The 25,253-nt window shown below is 34.4% G+C and overlaps 3 protein-coding genes across 12 annotated transcripts; 1 reads left to right on the top strand and 2 right to left on the bottom strand.

Annotated features, from left to right (window-relative positions):
* Positions 1-4,646: 4,646 nt before the first annotated feature.
* On the top strand, positions 4,647-7,687 carry LOC128238953 (uncharacterized). 2 transcript variants are annotated; one of them, XM_052955304.1, is made up of 6 exons: positions 4,647-4,796; positions 4,926-4,958; positions 5,699-5,842; positions 6,407-6,478; positions 6,738-6,840; positions 7,086-7,687. In XM_052955304.1, the coding sequence occupies exons 1-6, from the start codon at positions 4,751-4,753 to the stop codon at positions 7,444-7,446; spliced, it is 759 nt and encodes a 252-aa protein (XP_052811264.1). In that variant the 5' UTR covers positions 4,647-4,750; the 3' UTR covers positions 7,447-7,687. The 2 variants fall into 2 exon arrangements, with proteins under 2 accessions (XP_052811264.1, XP_052811263.1); XM_052955303.1 differs by having other exon boundaries at positions 6,735-6,840.
* Positions 7,688-7,814: 127 nt separating this feature from the next.
* On the bottom strand, positions 7,815-15,824 carry LOC128238952 (baculoviral IAP repeat-containing protein 7-A-like). Of its 8 annotated transcripts, none has more exons than XM_052955295.1 (11): positions 15,075-15,824; positions 14,730-14,888; positions 14,255-14,445; positions 13,317-13,734; positions 12,923-13,009; positions 10,127-12,787; positions 9,683-9,781; positions 9,254-9,343; positions 8,752-8,841; positions 8,531-8,618; positions 7,815-8,156 (listed from the first exon to the last, which is right to left on the bottom strand). In XM_052955295.1, exons 1-6 carry the CDS (start codon positions 15,772-15,774, stop codon positions 12,576-12,578), a joined length of 1,767 nt encoding a protein of 588 aa, XP_052811255.1. In that variant the 5' UTR covers positions 15,775-15,824; the 3' UTR covers positions 7,815-8,156; positions 8,531-8,618; positions 8,752-8,841; positions 9,254-9,343; positions 9,683-9,781; positions 10,127-12,575. The 8 variants fall into 8 exon arrangements, with proteins under 8 accessions (XP_052811255.1, XP_052811254.1, XP_052811260.1 ...); XM_052955294.1 differs by having other exon boundaries at positions 10,366-12,787; XM_052955300.1 differs by having other exon boundaries at positions 10,366-12,787; positions 14,730-14,901; positions 15,075-15,183.
* A 4,684-nt stretch (positions 15,825-20,508) lies between these two features.
* On the bottom strand, positions 20,509-23,358 carry LOC128239285 (uncharacterized). 2 transcript variants are annotated; one of them, XM_052955866.1, is made up of 6 exons: positions 23,108-23,358; positions 22,518-22,616; positions 22,147-22,230; positions 21,726-21,773; positions 21,453-21,531; positions 20,509-21,084 (listed from the first exon to the last, which is right to left on the bottom strand). In XM_052955866.1, exons 1-6 carry the CDS (start codon positions 23,121-23,123, stop codon positions 20,796-20,798), a joined length of 615 nt encoding a protein of 204 aa, XP_052811826.1. In that variant the 5' UTR covers positions 23,124-23,358; the 3' UTR covers positions 20,509-20,795. The 2 variants fall into 2 exon arrangements, with proteins under 2 accessions (XP_052811826.1, XP_052811825.1); XM_052955865.1 differs by having other exon boundaries at positions 21,453-21,543; positions 23,108-23,353.
* Between the last annotated feature and the right edge of the window lie 1,895 nt (positions 23,359-25,253).

Here is a 25,253-nt window from a genome sequence, read left to right as displayed (position 1 = left end):
AATTGTTTTGTCATCTTTTAACCACAGGAGATTAAAAATTGCATTTATCGCAAGTCAAAACACACATGCAACAAAACTTTATTTATATTTTTAACATGTAATCGCCCATGATATCGTTACGATTTTTTGCATTTGATATGACTCTCTTAATTCATTAACCTACTATATTGCTTTAGATACATTTTTTTTTTCAATTTCATATTTTAACTAGAAAATAATTAGTTTGAGTATTTTGTTAACAAACTTATCATACTTTCACTGTTATTTAAAAAAAATAGTTCAATTGTAAGTTAAATGATATCAAGCTAATGCAAAGGGAGGTAATAAGACAATTGGTATTGGCAGATTATATCGGCGATTTTTCACTAGCTTATTTTTCATCATGTGAAATTTCATTTGACATTTTTCAGTATTTGTGCTGTTATTTTTACAGTCTAAAACCTTAAAAAGAGTCCCAAATTAGACAATATTCAGGTACTGTTTACAAAGGTGAGCTCCGCCCACTTATCTCATGCATTAGGATATAGTGAGTGTGAGGTTGAGGTATTTCCCATACAATTCTGTTTAATAAAGCATCATGTGAACCTCGGTGTTTTATCAAACATTATCTGAGACTACCTTAAAAATATACGCAGTTTTATTTCTTTCTTTAGCTATTTAACCAAATAAAATGTCCGTTTCATCTACGTTCGCAGAAACGTTTAGGAAATGACTCACTTTATGGCCCGGTTCTTGATTGTGACGTCTAATACACTTTAAAAAAAATAAATGTTGGTACAAACGTGAGGCTGAGTTCTCAAAAACTTGTTTAAAACATACAATCAAAAAGTCATTATGTTATTTCAGAAAAAAATCCCTCCCTTTAATGCATCATATCATAAATGAAGCGTAATTATGGTAATATTCAAAAATGTATTCCATGCAAAAATAATAGTCTAAGCTAAGTTACACATTTTTGCATCCTAGTGATGGATGGCTTACGTTAATATCTGTTCATAAAGTTAACCCAAAATGACTCTAAGGTAACAGGGCAGTGCATGGTTATGATTTTAGCTATCTTGGGTTTAACACCTGTTTCCTATGGTTGCCCGTTTATCATCGTGAATTAAATAAAGTGTACCGTAATTTGTAACAGAAGGTACAATGAATAAAGATAGACGTATAAATATTGCTGATAAAAGTGTCGAAATGTCAGAAACAATGTCGAGTGTAACAAATCTGTCGAGTAAAATAACAGAAGAGATCGTCTATTTGTCATCATTTCTGAAATTTGCGTTTTCTTTGCATTGATCAAGAGCAAGGTAAATCTTGAGACTAAAACATATTACACCACGTATCTCATGTCTTCATGATAAAGAGCATCGTTAAAACCGTCGAACCTGATCTAGTTTGTTTTCGACTGAACAAGAAGTTTCATTATGGTGTAGAATAACGTGTATTTGTACTCTGTTATCAACCAAAGTATAGTGACACATCTTTATAAGCAAACCATACCCTTTACAATTAATTAAGGTAGATAAACGATAACTTTTACACATACATAGGTGAAAACTGAAGATCGTGTGCTGGCCCCATGTTCCCACCCTCATGTTTTAGAACGAACTAGGTGTGAAGCTAGTCGGTGTAACGATAATATGTCTGAGCATTTGATGGGATTTGCCAAAAGCCATGACAACCTTTCATTAATAAAGTTATGCATTATGCTGGCGATAAGATTCTTTTGGCTTTTAAGTATAATTATTGGTCCAAGAATAAACATAGACACATTCTTTCAGACAGCTGGTAAACTACGTGGGTTGGGAGTGTCTAACGACGATATGGGGATTAGTTCCATTTAGAACTGGATTTAATACGTGGAATTATCAGGTTTTTGGGACTAGAAGTTGAGTTGTTTGCTTTCGTCATGCATAGTTTTAAGCATTGTATATCAATGACCAAAGTCATTTGGCACTATGTAATAATTTATTCATTCATCTGGTTTCAAACTGACAGACCAATCATTTAATCGCAATATATATATTTGCTAAACTTTTGTTATCGTATGCTAATATGACTACATGTAGTTGATATAGGGAGGCGAAAGTGGGCTTCTGAGGTTAGGGAAACCAACCTTGCCGCAGTTTAAATTTGAGTTTGGCTTCGTATGGGTCAGTCAGTCAGGAAGTTGGCGATGTACAGTTATTCATTGAAACGTTCAAATGTCGTGTATCAGATAGTTTTAAACAATATTGTTACAGAAACATTAACGAATCTTCTAGAACTAAGTGCAAATGCTCCGTACTATTAACGCAAAAGCTTTGCAAAATTCAGATGTTCTAGTCACAAATTTGGTATAGAGACTGGTAGGCATCTAGGAATTGTACGTGATTATTGAATTTGTGCATTTTGTTTCGATAAAGATAAAGATGTTGTTGAAGATGAGTACCATGTTTACTTAGAATGCAAGACATATGATATAATAGGATGTTTTTACTTAGACAGTATTGCAACTGCAAATTCTTCTGTGGAAGTATTTTATAGCAAACTTTAAATTATTGTCGAACCTCGTTGGATCAAACTCTCAGGGTTCGGCGAAATATCCTCGAGCCTCGGAAAATTCGACCCAAGAGGGATTGTTTACCTTCAGTGTAAAGAAATCGGTCCTTTACATCTAATTCGAGCAAAAGAGGAATTCGAGCCAAGCGAATTCGAGACAACGGGTTTCGCCTGTATTATTTTAATAAATTGTTAGTCATGCCAATTTATCCATGCAAGTATGCACACTAACTAAATGTTGATACATAATATTTTTTTATATTTTTAAAATAGTCATAAAAATGGCAATGATATATTCGTACGACACTGATGTAAATTCGTTTTTGTATTATGGGCCGGTGGCCGTAAATTACAAATAAACTTGACTTGACTTGACTTGGCTATTAACCAAGGAATATCAGGTGAATGTTTTTGTAGGTTGTCATTCTTCTGCTATTTCATTGCATTCTTGCCTCACCATGGTTTTATTTCATTTAATTTCAATAAATTGATTCAACAGATGAAACGAAATATTTATGTCGAAATCAGCACGAGGAATAACGTTTACAGAAAACGGTCGAGTTATGCAAAATAACAGGTATCTGCTACACATTTACAAGACATGAGATTAATGATTTTGAGTCATATGTGCGTTTGTTATTTTTAGAATAGGTAGATCGAAGTAGTTTAATAAAGGGTGCGTACACTTTAATAATAAGGGAGAGCATTGTTGATTACTGTTAATTGCATTTTTTCCGGCCATGTTCGTGTCATGTATTGCCTTTGTCACTCGATCTTAAGTTGTAATCCGGACCGGACGTAATTTGTTAATGGCGGATATCAAAACGACATGTGTCTTATACAGAAGTTGAATTAGATGGATCGGAAATTGACGACGCCTTTAAAGCAGATTTGGTTCAACTGAAGGAAAACTCAGTCCAAAGAAAGCTTGCGTTATGCAATTTTGATGGAGCGGGCCTAGCCTTAACAGTTCGTAATGCAATACAGTGGAGACCCGTATACGGTGAAAGGTTGTTGCTGAAAGCGTCCATTCTCAGATGCATTAAGATTATGCGCGAGTCAGACTATCTAAACAGGTAAGTTGGTCTTTCTATGCTCTGAAGGTAAGACCGGAAACGTTAAAATACCCCTGGATTTTTAAGTTCACAGTGTACCCAGCATTACATGAAATCGTATAAGTATCCAAATTACATGCGAACATGCCTTTTGTTATATATAAGACTTATACAGTACTAAAAAACTTTCAACCATTGGCAGATTATTAGAGTTTGTTAATCGCACAAAAGAAACCTCGAGATGAACACTAATTTTTTGTTTTGCAAATAAGGGTACCACTTAAGATGAACGGCATCGGTAGCGATTACCAACCAGTCCATATCAGAACTGTTGCATTCGTAATTATTCTACGGCGTAAAAAAATTCATTATCACATATGTATCCATCGAATATTCATACCCTAATGTTAATGGAATTTAAAATATAAAAAAATACCGGAATTAACATTCAGCATTGATCATTCCACTTTTCAACAACGCGTTTTGTACATTGTACCTGTGCTTAAATAGAAATCTCGCTTAAGAACCCAAATGACGTGGGTTACGTCCAAGTTCTAAATATATGTAAACATGACTTTAAACGTTTCTACCGTGGTATCCAAGACCGTTTTTTCACCCATACCGATCCAGAAGCTATAGATTTTAAAGCACATGTTGCTTTTTCAAAAATAATTTTAAAAACAAATAATGCCGAATTAGTAAATGCCAGAGATAAAGTTAATGATTAATTTGATGAATATTAAAGTAAACAAAATCATTCAAACCATCGACATATAAGTTTAAAATCCCATGAGCTCGCCTATGCTGGTTTGCTCGTGTGTTTTTTTTTGTTTTTCGAAATATATATATAACTCATTGCTTCCCTTATAACATTTTCTATGATTGTAATGAATTTAGTCAGCTGAAAATATCAGGGCAGATAAACGTGCACGTTAACATGAATAACTGGGTTAAAGAAATCTTAGAGGCGCAATTAGTCATAACAGAGTTTATATAACTCGATGTGCGTACCGTGCATGCTTTAGAATATCGAATTACCATATTGGCATGCTCGTTTGGAATACTGTCAAAACTATTGAATACTCTGTCAAGTAAATAAGTATTGTGAAATAATATTTTCTTTTGAAATGTAGAAATAATTACATGGGTATAACCAAACAATGGATTTCTTTCTGGTATCGTTTATGATTCTGTTTTCATGCACATGTAAGTATCAATCTAGTTTGTATTAAATTGCAGTCGAAACTATGTTAAAATCTTTTAACAAATTGATTAAAAATATTTTCGTCATAAATATTTCATAATAAATCTGAACCGTAAACAATTTTATTTCAGATACAAATACTCTTCATGAATTTTACAACTGTGGTTTGTATGTTTTATAGTTTTTATAAGAATTTCAAAGAAAACCGTAGAATATATTTCGTTTTCCTGTTTGTCTAGTCATATATTTGTTAACAATTTAATTACTTTTCATTGTACGCATCTTAAAGTTAATTTAAAGTACTTGTTCTATGATTTTGCTGAACGCCTTAGGTAAACAACAGTCACAGTATTTCCTGATAAACCATTCAGAACAAATAAAGATAAAATCCATATTGAAATGAATTAAATGAATGGTATTTAAAACAATGCACTTATAAGATCACCTCACTTTAACTCGTTTTCTGATGTGTTCAATTTTCAATTTGTTTAAAGTGAAAATCTATTTCAGAATTGAGTTTAAGTCTTAAAAAAGCTATATATCCGTGTAAAGTGCTCGCTTGATGTAAACTAATCGATGTTTGGCTTGAAAAAATAGGTCCAAATGTAGCATATATTTTTTACCGTACCGGTCATGAAATATTTCAATGTTTTACGGAGAAAATCGAAATATAACGAGTGATATCGGTAAAAAAACGTCTTCACACGATAAATACAAGTTGAACAGTAGCTTACAGAACAGCGATTCGGAATTATCAATTGCAATTTTTGAAAGCGAATCAGTTTATAATGCCGAAGTGTCTACATTAGCCAATATCTACTTGGTCAAACAGGTTTAGAACAATCATACGTCTGAACTTATTCTTAGTTACCTTTTTATTTTTGAATAAGATTGTATCTTTAAGACTGCGCGGAGTTGGAGACAATAGACTTTGCCTTACATGCATGCTCGGCGAGTCATGCCACATACACATGCAGAGGCAGCACAGAAGAGGCCGTCCGGTACTGCAATAACGGGACATGGGGTGACCTCGATTTTCAATGCAATGGTAAGTTGTATCGTTGAACTATCGTTTGAAACGTGAAGCCTTAAATACACGTTTAAAAGCAGCAGGTCCTCGGAGGATTTTACTGGGACAGAATAAGGGTAAAATGTGCCATTGGACATGCTAAAATGTGGTGAATTTTATTTTAGACATTTGGACCAGATACTTCAAGAACAAACACAAATGCTACTTTACAATTGACCATGCATTAGGCTTTCTTTAATAAATGATGCTATCTAAACTACATTTTTGTAACCAGGAAGGCATTTATTGTCAAATGTGTTTTTTGAAACCATTTCATCAAGAATAACAGACGATACTTTAGTGCGGGTTGTTTGGTAATTCAACGTATTCAGGATATTTCTTCACTTTTACTTTTGAATACTAACCATTTGGGACTCGGATAGCATTCAGGATATTGCTTCACTTATGGGATATTTGTAAATGTTAAACTAATTTTAATTCATGTATAGAAGTGCTTTTTGTTAACGATATAATGTTTGTATTTGCATTCATATCATTTATTATATTAACGTGCCAGTATGTAATAAACTTGATTTATATTAGACGAGAACGAGGATATCGAAACAACTGATGCTGCTAAAACAATAAACACACCACAAACAGGCTTGATGAAAGGTATATCTTCATGTTTTTCTTTCATTTTACAAACCTAAAGCATTTTAAGGACTCAAATTATGTCAAGTTTGAATTTCCAAAAATAATTTTAAAAACAAATAATGCTGAATTAGTAAATGTCTGAATGAAATAATATTGGTTGCATAATTAAAAATAGGATTCATTTCGTTGTAAACACATTTTCAACAACGTGTAGTTGCATTCTTCTAAATATCGAAATTAGAACCTAGTTAAATGCGACTAATGGATAACAAAGCAGATAGAGAAACAAAGCGAACACCAGTTGGAGCAATTGTTGGACCAATAGTGGCTTTGTTGGTTGGTGTGGTCTTGGTCGGTCTGTTCCTGTTGTTTAAAAGGAGGTAAACTTATAATTATACTCACATTGAAGACAATAAAAAAGCGTAAATACATTTTTGGTATATACTATGAGTAGCTTTTTTGTAGAATATTTATTACTTCCATTATCCATTGCCTAAATACAACTAATCTGATTAGTTTACTTCTTTTATAAGCATTTATGTCCCTGTTTGGGCCATATCTATAACACTCTGATGCAAGTTTTTAATATCCATAAACACGTGTTTAACATATTCTGAAACGTCAGGAAAAATAGAGAGACGGACAATGGTATGAATGGTATGACAAACGAGCTATATTGGGGACAGTCAGCAAGACCACACCAAGATACACAACCAGGTATTGGTATTGCCGAACTCAACAGGAGAGAGGATGGAACAGACGAAAAACGTAGTTTTGATAATGCAGAATATTTTAGAACACAAGAAATCATGGACAATATAAATGTCGGAAATACGGATCTTAAAGCATGTGATGGTGACATGGAACACAGAACTGTTGGGAATCAGTACGGAACTGCTGATAACACAAACACATCTGGGTTTGGCTCTAGCGATGGCAAATATTTCAACAACGTTTATGACAATGCAAAGGCACACCAGTGTTAAGAGATAAACCCCGGCAGTGGCTGACCCATCAATGTATTAGTCATGTGTAACCTCTAACATCTGAGTACTAAGTCGAACCGTCGCCGAAAACTACAATTTTGACGAATATATTATGCAGACATAAACACATTCTCAAGCACTCCGGGAGATTGTTTAAGTATTTTGGGGAGCAGATATAAGATTTTTTTTGATAGCCGGGAGTGTATGAACTATATATTTGTAGCATCCATGGGACACATTGATTCGTATTAATAATACTAAATAATTGTAGATATTGACTGTTCCCTGGCTTTATCACCTTGGTGTAATTTTCGTTAAGAAAAATCAATATTGTTTTCTTTATAATTTTATTTTGATTTAAAAAAAAAAAATATGTATCTATTGAAATAAACAAAACATCGTCTGAACGCAACAGCTGCTTTCAGCTAATATCAACTTGTTCGTAGGGTGCATCAACACTATGCACCTCGTCATCATCTACATCAGTATATTGATTGAACATTGCAGATGGCGATGCAAATGTTTCGCTCGCTTGAAGCGTGCCACTTGTTCCGGGAAAGTTCTGGCAGTTGGCATAAGTTTGATTGTTTTTGTCTTGTTCGTTATAGATGACAGTTAGATAGTGGATATTTGGATTTGCCTCATACAGTTCATTTACCACAGTGGCTCCTCCAACTCCACTGCTCGGAGTGGGCTTAGATCTCGACCATCTGAAAATAAAGTTTATAAGTCGAAAACAATATTGCAATAGAAATATTTCTGTTTTGCACACTCAATCTTAGTTCAAAATATATACAATAAGTAAATAGTTTATAGTATTTCATAGAAAACTTTTTTTGTTATAACGTATGATAAAGACATGCGTAATTGTAAATAAAACATATATTACAGTTGTCAACATATGATAATCATTAACAAGTGTCCCTAAACATAAGTGCCTTAAATAAGCATCCGAAACTCATTCTCAACTAAGTATTGCCAAGTTGAACACGTATGCACCATAGCTATCAACGCAATAACTCTCGGTATCATGGGTAGGCTTAAGATTACAAAATAAATCTTGTTAGTGTAAAAGGAAACTTACCTTCGCCACAGAAGTGACATCAACAAAATTACCAGTAGAAACATGCAGCATCCCGCCGTTATTGCAACAACTTCTCCCGTCGAAATGCCTAGATGTAAGGAATAAGGTAAAATAAACTTTCAACAATATATTTGATGCAATACATGTAAAAATCTATATAATATTTGAGATGTAAAATACTTAATGTTATCTTTTAAAAACAACAAAAAACAAACACCCACCAAAAAACCCCACATTCATGCCAAGACGAAGATGGAAGTAAGTACTACCTTCTGATGGTTCACCTTTCGAGTAAAATGGGGAGGAAATTGCTGAAATAGAGACAAGCTTTGGTTGAAAGTCTTTAAGTAATTCAGAAATGGTATTGTATAGGTATGGTTTTTGGGTTTCAACTGATGGAAAAACATTGTACAAATTTGACGCCGGTTTGTTGCAAAGTTCATGTGTTCCTTTGTCCCTGTTGGGAAACAGACGGACCATTGAGATTAACGTAAACTGTGTATGTTATATTTTTTTTTTTTTTCTGTTGACTGTTGCTTATTCTGTTCCACTTAATGAATGCGAAAAAGGGTTGGCTTCTGAGCTGGTCCAATACTTTCAATAAAATCTGATCTTATTTAGGGTTATTATTTTTTGTTTTTCATTTATCCGCATCCACTCGTCGGTTGTTTGTAACAAGTACGATACAATGCGAAATATTTAATTCAGGTAAAGGTTCCTTACCGCTTGTATTTTTTGACGACCCTGTGGAGTTTGAAATAAAATCTGGTGTTGTCGTTTCTGGCAGTGGTGGGGATGGAGGAGGCGATGACCCTATCCAAGGTAAATAACAATTAATATTTGTCTTAATTTAAGGCAATATTGTCCATGAAAAAAAGAAAGGTAATGCACGTATCATTTTTAAATCTATTATGTTTAAACACATAAACGTCTTAAAGACTTTTTAAAAATCCGTTGCAATCCAATTGAATTCAAAACAAAATGGGGGACATAATTCACACATGTGTTAGCACGTAGGTTTTATATATTATACAAAGTTCTCTATCACACCTACTTTACAACATTCCTGTTCCAAATACCCGTATACTTGACCCCCATATTTGATAAGACTAGGTTTAGGATAACATATATGTAAAGAACATTAAAACCTACATCGACAGGAATGTTGGTTACAGCGTCCAGTGCATAAATATTTCTTGGAAAACAAGCAGCACTCCCCTCCACCGCATGCCTTGGAACACGAGCCAATATCTAAAAATAAACTTTAATTTAAAGGATTTTTTTACCAAAAGGATGCCCGATAACGCCATTTAACAATTCGTGCGTCGTTTAAAAGTATTTCATTACTCAGGTAGAGAAAGAACGAGTAAAAAGTATGACCAACAATAATTTACAGACACTTTTTTAGCAGTTAAAGATGGTCTAAAAGACAAATACAATCTTCATTTTATACAATTGAAATGTAGGACAGCGCAAAACATATAACTTTTGGTGTTTCTTAATTTAGGTATTCGTATACATGCTATCTTATTCCAAAAACAAAACCCAATATCATCTGAAGAGATTGATATATGACATACTTTTACATTTATTTACCTTTACATGAACAGGAACTAATCTAAGCTGACCCACTTTGTTTGACATTTCTGTAAACCGGGTGCGTAGTATATTCTGTTTTAACGCATTTAATCATGGTGTCGATAACAAAAGGTTTTACTCCAACGCCTGCCGCTGACTTTTAATGCATTATTGTAAGATCAACTGATTTTTTTTACATACCTGGAATGATTTATGCAACTTATAGTTATAATATTCAAAGAAAACATTAATATTACCACAACCACCTGGCATTTTGAAGTAAGAAGTAAGTCTAATATAAAAGCAACTCGTTAGAATGTATATGTATATCCTTTTCACCAGTAATGTCAACAGCTTATCTATGCTTTGTTATAAATCTTTGCAATGTAAGCCAGTTTCTTGTGATGCACACTTAAACCCTTGTATAAAACAGTCACGTGATACTTGAGAAAACTAGGACAGGCAGTAAGAAAGTAAGTGTGCTTTCCGATAGCTGTTAACATCAAAGAGATACTGCACTGTTTGACAACTATGAAACTGATTACTAGGTAAATCAAACCTACGATCAGAGAATTTGTTTTTAAATTAAGTACAATCATATTATGATATTATCTTTAGTCATTACAATTTCTGAAACATCCAATACAAAGTAGCCTTTAAACTTGGTGCATGATGATATATACTTGTATAACAGTAGGGTTGGCATATCGATTATGTCCGTTCGCATTGTCGACTACTTCACTCAATCTGATTAAGAAATGGTACACACTTATGGTTTGCAGTTTGCAGCAATTTGCATAGAATTGTTTATATCTTTAAATGAAATACTTAACTTCTGATATTCATCATGTAAATAATCTATACTTATAGTTTTCTTTTCTGTTGTTAATTACTCATCAAATTTCGAGGAAGCGTTAGACACACAACAACACTTACACGAAAACTAGAAAAAAGAGAGGTTTTTTTATTGCATATGTTGTAGAAGAGCATCATTTATGCTTACACAATACTATTTATGTATTCGTAACTCGTGTTAAATTAACAAATAAAACGCCAGACAGAGATCAGAACTAATACGTGCATACTTAAAGGTATATCCGACGAACTAAACGTCTAGTTATCCGTTTTAGAATGATGTTTCCATTACCAATATTGTATATAATTTAAATAGCATTTGAAAGGGTATTGCTCGCTTATATCACTTATACCTAAACTGAATCAAACGAACTATATTATGGAAAGTTATTGCATTTTGTTTAGGTTGAATTAAACTACATCGGACGTGAACATATCTGAATATATTTTGTGATGCTTGATGGCCAATTAAGATTCTTCCTAATAGTTTGTTGATATATTTCTACATATGTTTTTACACATAAATGTCTTTCAAATGATACCAAAATGATATGGTCACCAGCCATCCAAATAACACATAATCATTGTATTAACGGATTACTTGGTGGTTAAATACGTAAGCTAGTGTTAAGGCACAGTCCAGACATTCCATTCAAGAAATTAATCCTTAACAACGTATTTAAGGCGCATCAGCATATTCAGACAAACTATAATAAAAACACAGCGTAAAATTACTTTTTACAACTGTCAAACTAAAAACGGTATCAATAGCACGTACCATCACACACAATCGTTCCAGTTAATTATCACTTTTTATATATTGAATATGTTTACTTTATTTTATACATTGATAAGACACAAAACAGAACACTTTTAATATCAAAATTAAATAAAACAACAACAACAACAACAACATTACCATCAACAACAACACACGAATATCAATTAATACACGCAACAATATCATAAATATGCACCATCTGTAGGCTTACATATTCTGAATGTTTAAAACAATCAAAACATGTTTTGATGTGTATGCAATCAGACTGTTCTGATACTATATTAGGCTATTTGCATACATTATATAAAGAAAGAGCATCTTGTTAGAACATATAATCACAAACTAACAAACGTGCAGGCAGACAAGTATAAAAGTACAAGAAAATACTATAACTAAATCATATTTAAGATCAAGTGTATATACATAGATACAATAAAACACACTAAAGAGCTTAAAATTTGTAAAATCTAAAAAAAATCACTGAGTACATTAAAGACCTGAGCTCTAAAACACAAATGACAAACATCATAATTATATCATAGAAAGAACCCTGATAACATACAGTTCAAGATGGAAGAAAAAAGCACAGATACAACAGGCAAATACTATTAGCAAAAAACGTTAATAAACACAAACCATGTAAGTCGATTTGTAAAGTTTCCATTTCTTATAATTTTGGCTCACTTTTAAATCAAGTCCAATAGGTTCAAAATAACCTATCGAAATTATGGAGTACCGTATAAGCAAGTACCGTATAAGATAAATTACTAAATTGGTGAATTAAATGTAAAATAATAATATGTTCAAATACACCGGACACAGTACGAACTGTTAGCCTAAATGAACACGAATTGTCCCCTTTATCTTCGCTCTGCACACCGCACATTTCCTAAGCGCATGTGCACATTCCACACAAGTGACCAGATGCCGACAGGGAATATAAAGGATATTGGATTGCTCGACAAAGCAAACGACACATGGTTTAGCCCATTTCATAATTTTATTCTCAGAAACCGCAGTCGTCTCTTCGTCGTCTTCATCACCTGAAGAAAAGGGGAACATGAAAATTGTTTTTACCAATATCCGATTCAGTAAAATTTCATTCATCGTCATAATGATAATGGAAACTTAAATATCGATGCCAATGTTCAATTGACACCAAGCTAAAACATGTTTACCAGAACTCGTGCGGCGTTTGCGAGTAGATCTCTCCATTATAGTCTCTGATTCTGAATCTTTAGCTACAACGTCTTCGCTTTGTGTATCTTAAACAAAAAAAATGCGTGTATGAGTATTCTGAAAGAAACATGAATCGTCGAATTGTTGGACGATCTTTAAGTTTACTCAGCAAAATGCAGGACATTATACGAGTACGCACCTGTACATTTGCCAAAACTTGTTTTTTTAAGACTATACCATCTAAATTTTCAATAAATTCAGTATAAAATTAAAAAAATAATGGTAATAAATAGTAACACTTTATGTTTTGATATACCTTGTCAATACCCAGCATTGAATTTGTTTTAGTGTATGGATTTATTTATTATACAAATTAGCATTATACCATCTTACCTTTGTAGCGTATCCCGCCTATTAGAGAAGAAGAAGGGACCCCTGTATTTTGGTTGAAACCCTCCTCTGATTTTGATGCGAGTGCATGAGATACTTTTTCATGAGATCGCGTATTACCAGAACTTCCAGCTACTGTTTCTTTATTTAAACAGGAGCTGCCATTTTGAGATCTTTCTTCGTCAAAAACCTGATTTTCAGCTGGTTCAGGTGTTTTAAAGATATGTTTAGATTGAGATCTTTCTTGGTTAAGTTCGCTTTCAGGACATTCCTCACTTTGAGATCTGTCGTATTTACGGTCTTTTTCAGCCAGATTTATATTTGTTTCTGTTACCCTTGTTGTAGATGAAGAACGATTCTGAACTGTTTCTGATTGATGGTCGTCAATACAACTGCTATTATTTGAATCCGTAATTTCTACCTGTATTATATCAGAAACAAATCAAATATGGTTTACTGCGCCCCGTATTTTCCATATCGCGTCGCCTACTAACCCCATAACGTATATATCACGTCGACAACCTGTTAACATGTTTAAATGTTTCATTTATTCATCGGAACATTAATCGGAATCGGAAAATAGACGCCATTTTGGTATATAAACTTGGTTACCAGTCCTGGACCAATGGCGTTGCTTCATTTATGGTGGAGGCGTGATATAGTTATATGACTTGCACAAAGCTAAGAGAATTTTGTCCAGAGAAATGACTTATAATATTTTTTGACATCTTTCTTTTGAAAACATGACGGTTGATGCTATTCAGAAATTTAGCCTTTCCGACAGACTTTAATATTAATTGGTACTAAGCAAAATTATTTTTCAATGCATGGCTATAAAGATTTTCATGAAGTAAAACTAATATATCTTAACTACCCAGTAAGACCAAAACTGTACAAAGTCATTCATATACGAAAAATAAAATTAGTGAATAAATGGTTACCGGAGTGTTCCATAGAGATCTTTCGTAAAAGGTTTTATCCTTGCATTTTTTGACAAATGACATTCCTCTTTTCTGAATAACGTAAGTGCACGACGGTGAATGATGGGCATGTTCTACCCACGGGTCATCATTTTTTTCCCAGTTCCTAAATCCACAATTGCAATAAAAACACCGAACCGTGTCCATTTGCCCTTGAATAAAAGTTTAACTGCAAGTTTAATATCATTATTAGCTATCGGATTGTCTCTATCATAAAGAATGTGTATATTATAGAAGCGGTATAAGTGTCCATCACTCATCCAATGTGTCGTGTGATCAAGCTCTATCAGAAACACGTTTTCTTGAATGCACCCGAGCGTGACAAACCTTGTCATCGAGTTAAACTATAAAAAACAAACATACGTTCATTTAACCTTAAAATACAAAGTTAACAGTTTTAAGTCTAAAGAAGTGAAGTATTTCATAACATACTTACCGACATAAAATAGCCCGCATTCAGCTAGAAGCTGTACAGGGACTGGGTGGTCTGGTGGCCAGTTGGAATGGTCAAAGGATTTTGTACGGAGTTCGGCAATCGCATATTCTCTATGTTGGGGCTTTGTCATAGAAACGCCTGGATAGAATTCTTGGTCATCTAGAAAAGATATCTAGTTCAAAGAGGAAAGAGAGGGGTAGCATATCAATACACTTGCATTACGTCGACATGCAGACATTTTCCAGAATACATACAAGCTAATTACACCCCTAATAACACGAGCAGGTCACTGCTATAAGATTTATTTTACTTAATTTTTCGAACAATTCTTAAACAAGTGTTTACCGTCATCCTCACTGCTTGATGCATCGTGTACTGTCTCCGATGCGCGGGTCTGGAAAATCTCGTCCAGCAAAAAAGTTTGGAGTTCTTCGCTTTCGTCTGATTCACTTGAATCACTAGAAGGACGGGTCAAGCTCTCCCTTAGCTGTTGCTGAAAGAGCAGGCCTGCATCGTCTTCATAAGACGTCACGTTCATGGTCGCTTCTCCAAGCTTAAACTCGCACGTTTCTGTATGAAAAGTCCACTCCCCCTTTTCAGAAAGCCTCGTCTCCTTTTCACAATGAAAACAAATCAAAGATTCATTGTGTTTGGAGTAATAAATTCCATCTTTGGCTAATTTCGTTGCAAATATGTCACTCTGCTCCATGTTTTGAAACGTTAAGAAACGCGACATCTCAAAATGCATTGCTGAGACATGATTTTCGAGCAATATGCCTGTCAATGGATACACATTCATATCGCATCGTTTAAAACGTAACAGACGTAAACCTGAGTAACGTTTAAAGCAATCCCAATTTGTTTTCCGCTGCGCAATTGCAAAGTGATATTTAAATTGTTCACGCATTGACTTTCCAACCGATAAAACAGGGCAAGTGCCTGTCTTTGACATAAAGCATTCCATGTAATACATTAAATTTTGTATTAGACAACAGTATTCACTCAGTATAACCACGCAAAATAGCTGAATATTGCGTTTATCCATCTTTAATAGCAAAATGAATAAATGTTCTCGACGCGGGTTTCCCACACTGGTTTTTCCTTCCTATAAATAGATTGCGTATCTGTTTAAATATCGGCTTTACTAAAAGAAGCTTTCTGATTTATAATTCCTTCCGTAGACAGAACTAAATATACTCATAAAACACGAGCTGGCATACAATATTATTTAAAGATAATATTGGAACTCGAATTGATATAAAGATTTTAATTCATATAAGGATTTGAATAATACATGTACAGTGTATAACAATTTATAAAATAGAAACTAGAACGTTTATCCTGTCAGCTATTTATTTTAGCCTATTTAAAGGGACACTCTTATTCCAAATCAATACACACACACATGTTAAATAAATATACATTTTGAGTGATAAATCGTTAACAACTTACTAGACAATGCATTTATGGAAAATATAAATTACAAAAAAACAATATTGTAATCGTGTATTAAATAGCTGAAAACATTAAAATATTAAATTTATGGTGATTTCTAAAATATTTACAGTGATTAACTATCGTCTCATATGGTAGAAATACACAGTATCCTTCATAAAAACCATTGTTTCCGATATGTATTCATCCTTTTCGGTAAATTAAAACAATTGTATTAATTTTGGTACATATTATTTGGGAGTAAGGGTGCATCTTCAAACAATATTGTATTGTGTTGACTTTTGTATCGATTCGAATCAGTCGAGATTTGATGAAAATGTTTATAAAGCCAATAGGACATAGATGTGGGTGTCACAACCTACCCCTCCCCCGCCTTTCTTTTGCTACGCTGTATTAAGGGTAATTTTTGTCGGTATTCTGGGTTAGGCCGCGGTTAGGATAGCTAAAAAAACACACTGGATTCGGGTTCTGTAAGAAAACTAGCAAATGTAAATGACAGAATAACATTACTGAAACGAACCGAGGAGTAGTCCCCCCAGCCCCGCTACCACAATAAAATTTTATTTTGAGCCAAAAAAGCAAACATGTATACTGAAACAAACTTATTACTCACCAACTTATAGTTGTGCTATACTAGTAACGGCGTGCTATACTGGTGACAGCGTGTCATATTGGTAACATCGGGCTATACTGGTGACAGCGTGTCATATTGGTAACATCGGGCGTGCTATACTGGTAACAGCGTGCTATACTGGTAACATCGGGCTATACTGGTGACAGCGTGTCATATTGGTAACATCGGGCGTGCTATACTGGTAACAGCGTGCTATACTGGTAATATCGGGCTATACTGGTGACAGCGTGTCATATTGGTAACATCGGGCGTGCTATACTGGTAACAGCGTGCTATACTGGTAACATCGGGCTATACTGGTGACAGCGTGTCATATTGGTAACATCAGGCGTGCTATACTGGTAACAGCGTGCTATACTGGTAACATCGGGCTATACTGGTGACAGCGTGTCATATTGGTAACATCGGGCGTGCTATACTGGTAACAGCGTGCTATACTGGTGACAGCGTGTCATATTGGTAACATCGGGCGTGCTATACTAGTAACAGCGTGCTATACTGGTAACATCGGGCTATACTGGTGACAGCGTGTCATATTGGTAACATCGGGCGTGCTATACTAGTAACAGCGTGCTAAACTGGTAACAGCGTGCTATACTGGTGACAGCGTGTCATATTGGTAACATCGGGCGTGCTATACTGGTAACAGCGTGCTATACTGGTAACATCGGGCTATATTGGTAACATCGGTCGTGCTATACTGGTAACAGCGTGCTATACTGGTAACATCGGGCTATACTGATGACAGCGTGTCATATTGGTAACATCGGGCGTGCTATACTGGTAACAGCGTGCTATACTGGTAACCGCGTGCTATACTGGTAACAGCGTGCTATACTGGTAACAGTGTGCTTTACTGGTAAAAGCGTGCTATACTGGTAACAGTGTGCTATACTGGTAACCGCGTGCTTTACTGGTAAAAGCGTGCTATACTGGTAACAGTGTGCTATACTGGTAACAGCGTTTGAATGTATTATAGCAAGTTCCAAACCTAAAGCTGCACTTTCACAGATTGAACGTTTTGACAACCTTTTTATTTTTTGTCTTGGAACGAGCCAAATTTTGCGAAAAACCATGTCAACAAGTTAAATAAGATTGCTGACTAAAAATTAGATCGCAGATATTTGTATTAAAGTTCAAAAAATGATGTTTTATGCATTTTTCTTAAACCGTTAGTAATGGTTTATGCCATAAAACACTAATTATCGAACGGAAATATGAAAATCTACGATCTGATTTTTTGTCAGCAATCTTATATTATTGGTTTGAAGATATTTACACAAAAATTTGCTCTTTCCAAGACAAAAAAATAGAAAAGTTGTAAAAATGGTAAATCTGTGACAGTGCAGCTTTAACACCTCCCTACAGGTTGCTAATAGTGTAAGCATGCATAAATTATGCACCAACGAAGGTTTGAGAATTTAAAAATACAGTGATTTAATAAGCTGATATACCGACGGAGCATTTGTTTTGGAGGTCCGAACGGCTTTCAGTAAAAATATGTTTTGTCAAAAACGCATGACATGGAAACATTAATGAAACAAATTAATGCTCGATATCTTATTCGTTTTCCCTTTCTTATTTGTATTGATCATTACTTTACGAAACGTCGACCCATATATACTACATTTTGTTCTATTAAGTAAATAATTCGGAGCATAAACATACTACAAAGAATCAAGACTCCTGTTTTGGAATGGTTTGGAAACTGAATCCACTGGCAAATCCGCGTTTCAACGTTTCAGATTTGTCGCAGTGAAAAACACGTGAGACTATTATTTGCGTTGATTAAAGTGAATACAATATCCATGAAAAATATATCAAGTGAAACCATATAAGCCAAGCTACACATGTCATACAAATATCTAGCACGTTTCATTCTATATTTATACCATATGGTATTCCGGATTCAAATTCAAAATTAAGCGGTACTCCGGATTCCGTTCCTTTACTTAACGGTATTTAAGTAAGGAGTGATATCTGCGAGGAGTTTAAGCTGCGAGGAGTGATATCTTCTTATACAGGTCAAAATACAAACCGCCCATAGGATACTCAGAAAAACATATTTCATGTAGCCGAGTTTTACAATGAATTCCATTGGGATTTGCCAATAATCTTATTATAGAACAACCATAAACCTACCTGACAAGCAGAATGAATGTATACTACAGGGGGAGGAACGCTGCGTGGAGTTAGGAATCTGTGGTTACGCGGTTAATTCCCTGTGAAATGCACGGAATCTACCAGTATTTTTTCTACACAAACCAGCACCCCACAAACGACATTCTATTCATTTCGCACAATCGATTGCTTAACATCTTCCATTCGAACACTTTTTTTGAAGACAGTTCGTGTTAATGTTCACTTGCCCTAGACGAAAACCACCAACCAACTACAAAATACACATGTCTATGGTTTTTCTTCAGGAAAATATCGGCCAGGGACGTCACGAACCGTTGACAGACAATTCTTGTCCTGTTGAAATCTTTTAATTCTATCATTTTAAGCACAGGCTTGATGACATAAAGTAGCTTTTCATTACAAAAAATCATGGTTCTTTTGGTTTTAAAATCAACAAATAATCATTGACAAATAGATTATTCGAATACCCTAAGTATGTTTACATAGTATAGCACTTTACTGTGATGACCTCGTGAATATTTTTTTTATAATGATGCACACAATAATACACTGTTAGGTACTGAATTTGCTTGATTGGTTGTAAGAACATATTAAAGGCTTAATTTCTATATTGTCACATAAATATTTTAATTGTGTACTGAATAGTTATTTTTGAATTCTGTTTCATGACGTAAAATTCACCTTTGGGACAACTCATCAAGAACATTTCTCTGGTATTGTTTCGTTACTCAGTTCTACTCGTATGTATTTTCTTCTAACTATCGAGATAGGAAAGTAGTTAAATGCAAATGATACATAACATTGCAGATGGAGAAACAAAGCGAACACCAGTTGGAGCAATTATTGGCCCGATAGTGGCGGTGGTGGTTGTACTCACATTGAAGACCAGGAAACTGCGTTAATGCAGTTTTGTTATGTACTTTATAAGTAACATTTTAAGACTGTTTTATTCACTGTCCAAAATAGGTGTATAAGTGACGAGTTTACTACTTGTTTAAGTACTTATGAACCATATCTATATACACTGTGATGCAAGTCATTACGGCCATAAACACGTGTTTAACATATTCTGAAGTTTCAGTAAAAGTAGAGAGACGGACAATGGTGTGAATGGTATGACAAACGAGCTAGATTGGGGACAGTCCGCATGAGTAGACCAAGATACACGACCAGGTATTGGTATTGCCGCACTCGACAGGAGAGACAATAAATGTGGCTTTGATAATACAGAATATTTTAGAACACAAGCGTTCATGTATCATTTGAATGTCGGGAATAAGGATCTTAAATCATGTATTGGTGACAAGGAAAAAATAACTGTTGGGAATATGTACGGCACTGCTGATGACACTAACATTAAATGTGGGTTTGAATCCAGCGATAGCAGCTATTTCAACAACATGTATGACAATGCAAAGTCACAGCAATGATTGGAGATAAACATCGGCAGTGGCTGATCCATCATTGAATGAGTCATGTGGATCCTCAAACATCTGAGTCGAACCGTCGCTTAACACTAGATCTTTTACAAATTTATTTACACAGATATAGACACTCTCAATTAATCCGCAGTACTATTTTAGCATTTTAGGGAGCAGATATAAGATTTTGATAGAATATATTAATTGATAGCCGGAAGTGTATGAACAATATACTTGTAACTGGGACACATTGATTCGTATAAATAAATGTATGTATTGGCTATTCCCTGGCCATATCACCTCGGCGTAGTCCTTGTTGAGGGGTATCTTTATTGTTGTTTTCTTTATAATCTTATTTTGAAACAATGTCATTAATGTATCTAATGAAATAACTGTGACAAAACATCAGAGGTTTCAGCTAATATCAACTTCATCGTAGGGTGTATAAACAACACTATGCACATCTCCATCATCTATATCAGTATATTGATTGAGCATTTCATATGATGCAATAGTTTCACTTGATGGAAGCGCACCGCTTGTTCCGGGAAAGTTCTCGCCGTTGGCAGAACAATGGGCATGCTTGTCTTGCTCGTTATAGATGACAGTTAGGTAATGGCTATTTGGATTCGCCTCATACAGTTTATTTACCACAGTTGGTCCCTCAACTCTACCGGTCGAAGTGGGCTTAGATCTCGACCTCCTGAAACAAAATGTTTTTAGTCGAAAACAAATGTATATAATTACGTTTTTTCAAACGCAATTTTTGTTTTAAATATATAATATTGGAAGATAGTTTATAGGTATACACGAGATAACATTTTTTATATCAACGCATGATTTTTACATGAGTAATAGTAAATAAGACATTCAAGAGTTGTAACTATATGAGATCCTGTAACAAGAGTTCAACATCAGGTCAAGTACCTAGTTAACATACTTGTTTTATATAAACATCAGAAACTTGTTCTCAACTTATTGTTGCAAGATCGACCATGTATGCCTTATAGCTGTTCAAGTATTGATTTCCCTCTTGGAACATAAATCAAAAGTGTTGATACCAAATCTTACCTTCTTAAAAGATGGACGATCAGTAGTAAAATCACCAGTAGAAATATGCAGCAGCCCGCAGTTATTGCAACCACTTCACCTGATGAAATGCCTGAATGAGAATAATACGTTAAAATTAACGTTTAACAACAATATGTGTTATAAAGGAGTTTGCTTTTTTGTAATATGAGTTTAATAAATAGAAAATACTTTTTGAACAGAAACAAAATATCGACAAATTATAGTTTTAAAGGAAAGAGTATTCAGTCACAAAAAATAAATGCGCATTATTACCTTCTGTTGGTGACGATTCTTCTTTCGAAGAAAATGGGGACGAAATAGCTGAAATTAAACAACAGCAAAAACATTATGATGAAAACACCTTTTTAAAATGGCATCTACTTGTTACATAGTATCTTTTCTTTGATCGTGTTTCCCAATTAGCCGTTTTCGTACCAATTACTGTTTTTAATAACGTTAACTATGCATATTATATTGTGTGTTTCTTGTTTGTTTGTCCGTTTGTCTGTTGATTTGTGTGTTCCACTAAACCAGAATGAAAATAGTTTGGGCTGCTAGGCTTTTTCCAATACTTTCATATGCGTCTGTTTGATGTCGGTTTGCTTATTATGTTTGTTTTATATATTAGTACCCACAAGTCAGTTATTTTCAACAATGAAATACGATTTGTTTTACAAGCAGGCATATTTCTTACCGCTTGTATTCATTGGTGATCCTGTGGAGCTTGTTAAAAAATGTGATGTTGTCGTTTCTGGCAGCGGTGTGGGAGGCGGTGGTCCTATTAAAGGCAAAGAACAATTATTTATTTAAATAGTATGCGATATTATCACGGACATATTTGTACAGAGCACAAACGTTTCACTTAAACTTATTCACAAGTCTCTTAGAGATCTTGGAGAATAATGACAATAAGAAATGACCCTTTTTAATCCAAATAAATTAGGATTTAATAAACATGCGTAAGTGTTTTTTTCCCAATGCCTTCGTCAACATTACACACACTTAGATTACGATAAACATTCACTTAACCATTATTTTTTACACTGAAGCAAACTTAAAACGTACGTGGACAGGCATGTCGGTTGCAGCGTCCAAAGCAGATGTATTTCTTGGAAAACCAACAACACTTTCCTCCACCGCATTGTTTGGAACACGAGCCAATATCTAAACAAGAATACAAGTTCAGAACATATTTCAAGCTATTTTGATGTTATTTCCCATTGAAGTAGCATTTCGAAGGGCACACGCAAACAATACTCTTTATAATAATAGTTTATATTATATTGTTGTTATATGAATTAACGGAATGGCTAATGGAACTCTCAAAAAGATAACCTGATGGCGAAATAACACAAAACTCACTTAGTTTTATACAAATTACTGAAGATACATAATCACACACAGGAGCAGCTGACATTCATCTGAATGTGCTCAACAATGCTTGAACACGCTATCAATATTAAATGGCATTTCTGTAACCAGTGTGGAAAGTATTTCGCATCTCCTGTTGTTGTTTTCCGTTCGGAATGAAGCCTTCGATTACTGTGACATTATACAAAATCACAGTAGTACTTCCCAATTCGTTCCTGAAGTTTGAGGATATTCTTTTAAAGCTCAGCTTAAATTATCACATGCATACAAAGAAAATGTATTACCACAACCATCTGGCATGTTGAAGTTTGTCTAATATGAACCTCGAAAACACACAATTTGCTGAAATGGATATTCTTTTCACCAGTAAGTCCACGAATACACACGTTAGCGGAGACGTTTGTTACGCACTGATGGTGTAGACTTTATAAATACTCTCACACCAGCTTCGAGGGATTGAATACTTAGCTTTGTATTGAAATAAGCACAAGATACTTGAGGAGAAAACTATGTCAGCCAGTAAATTAGTAAGAGTCCTTTCCGGAAGCTTTCAACATGAAAGGGACATTGCACTTTATTCTGTTTGACAAATAACAAGATAATAACTTTAAGATAATCAACCTTAAGATCAAAGACTTTTAAATCCATTCAGTACAATCGTATTATGATATTTTAAGGCATGACTCGGACTGTTTCATATTAGTTCGTCCTATGACGCAAGCCTGTTACCACGAAGGAACACTTCCACCTTTATATAATTTCGTTGTAGGAAGATACATCAGAGTGCGACAACGAACACAAACGGCACCATACACCTCAGTGCGACAACGAACACAAACGGCACCATACACCTCAAACAGTTTCACAGATCGGATCAAAAAGTTATTTCTATGACTGCCATCTGTCACGTTGACAGTAACTCGTCGGCTACAGCTTACTGCTTTGTAAATTCAAATGTTTGTCAAGCGGCCGTAAAGGTAAAGGATGTGAACAATAACCAGCCATTCGTACATGTAAAGACTAGTCACATTGCCGCTCTGACATACGTAAGGGCTAGACATGACCAGAAAATAGGGACGTCGTTGGTGGTAACACGACTAGTCTGGACACTATTCATTTTAGACCCGAATAGACAGGTGGTACGAAAACAATACGCAGTGTCTTTGGTCATGTTCAACATGTCTGTCATCAACAAGTTCTATTAGCCATCGTATGTAAAAAAAAACATAACTTAAACACATATGTTAAAGAAATAATTTATTGCAGACATAGTATTCAATGGGCTCATTTTATCAACGAATGTAAAAACAAATGTACAATTGCTTTAACTAAGTTTCGTAAACACTACCTTAAAATCTTTTCAATTTTCAATTTAATTTTTATTTGTAACATCATGTAAATTCTTGGTTTTGCATTATAACTACACATGCCAAATATTAGTTGTAAACATAATGTTAATGAGAAGGCAGTTTTCTCAAGTTTTCCAATACATTTCTTCAAGGAAATCAGCAGTCATCCGTCATTGATTTTAATCAAGTGAAGCGATATATATAAACAGTGACTGGCCAAGTTTGTAATTAATTTACACAATACCATGTAGACCAATTAAAAAATTTAAAGGTTGAAGTACGTACTTAAATAAAATAAAATGAATGGTTATACGAATGTGTCGCATCAAACCATTTAAGTTTGCAAGTACATACTTATAGTCCTTTCCATAACTATTTCTAAACTTCTATTGTTAAGTTTATTGATCTTACTGTAACATTTCCTACTTTCGTCGTTAATAAAACGATCCCAATTCAAGCATATAATAAGAGTGACAAATGGATTATACGTTCTCCTGGACGACAGTTTCACAGACGTTCATAACGAATAATAAATTCTTCACTTTTTTTGTAATGGTTCATGTTTGTGAAACCGCCGAACGGAGTCATGCTTTTCATGGTATGACTAGGCCAACCACCTAATGTCATCACTAGAATAAGTTTCCAATTTTATTTGACATAAGGGTGTTTGCCTAGAATATTGAAAGGACAGACTGTAAATACGATATAGTTCGACATACATGTAAGAGTGAAAAAATACATACAAAAGTAGACAGGAATATAATATTCGGGACATGGATACATTGAATCACAAGAGTAAGAGGAGCAAACAACTACCTTTACACACAGAACGATAATAATAAAATGCCTTAATAACTTCTATTTAAAAAGAAAAAATGTAACAAATAGCCAAATATATTGCCCTTAGACTCACATTTAAGCCAATGGTAACATTGAATACATATCTGTAAACAAAACGTAACATTAACGTAACAAAAACATCGTAAATAATATTTCAATAACAAAAATACAACAGCAGTTCCACAACAATGATTGTCGTCATTACAAGTTGAAATTGTATAACAACTGCATCAGACAAAGC

Source organism: Mya arenaria, chromosome 6, assembly GCF_026914265.1.
Source record: "Mya arenaria isolate MELC-2E11 chromosome 6, ASM2691426v1".
NCBI classification, from domain to species: domain Eukaryota; kingdom Metazoa; phylum Mollusca; class Bivalvia; order Myida; family Myidae; genus Mya; species Mya arenaria.
This window is presented reverse-complemented; position numbering and strand designations above follow the sequence as displayed.

What these genes read in the sequence shown, in the direction of transcription:
- LOC128238953 (XM_052955303.1), top strand. Translation starts at nt 4,751, where the DNA reads ATGGATTTCTTTCTGGTATCGTTTATGATTCTGTTTTCATGCACAT. An exon ending in GATTCTGTTTTCATGCACAT is followed by an intron (nt 4,797 to 4,925) that starts GTAAGTATCAAT and finishes ATTTTATTTCAG; the next exon opens with ATACAAATACTCTTCATGAA. An exon ending in CCTCGATTTTCAATGCAATG is followed by an intron (nt 5,843 to 6,406) that starts GTAAGTTGTATC and finishes GATTTATATTAG; the next exon opens with ACGAGAACGAGGATATCGAA.
- LOC128239285 (XM_052955865.1), bottom strand. An exon ending in AGAATCGTCACCAACAGAAG is followed by an intron (nt 21,544 to 21,725) that starts GTAATAATGCGC and finishes ATTCTCATTCAG; the next exon opens with GCATTTCATCAGGTGAAGTG. An exon ending in ATCGTCCATCTTTTAAGAAG is followed by an intron (nt 21,085 to 21,452) that starts GTAAGATTTGGT and finishes ATTTTGTTTCAG; the next exon opens with GAGGTCGAGATCTAAGCCCA.
- LOC128238952 (XM_052955295.1), bottom strand. Translation starts at nt 15,774, where the DNA reads ATGGATAAACGCAATATTCAGCTATTTTGCGTGGTTATACTGAGTGAA. An exon ending in ATGCGGGCTATTTTATGTCG is followed by an intron (nt 14,446 to 14,729) that starts GTAAGTATGTTA and finishes CTTTTATTCAAG; the next exon opens with GGCAAATGGACACGGTTCGG. An exon ending in AGGCGGGATACGCTACAAAG is followed by an intron (nt 13,010 to 13,316) that starts GTAAGATGGTAT and finishes TTTTTGTTTAAG; the next exon opens with ATACACAAAGCGAAGACGTT.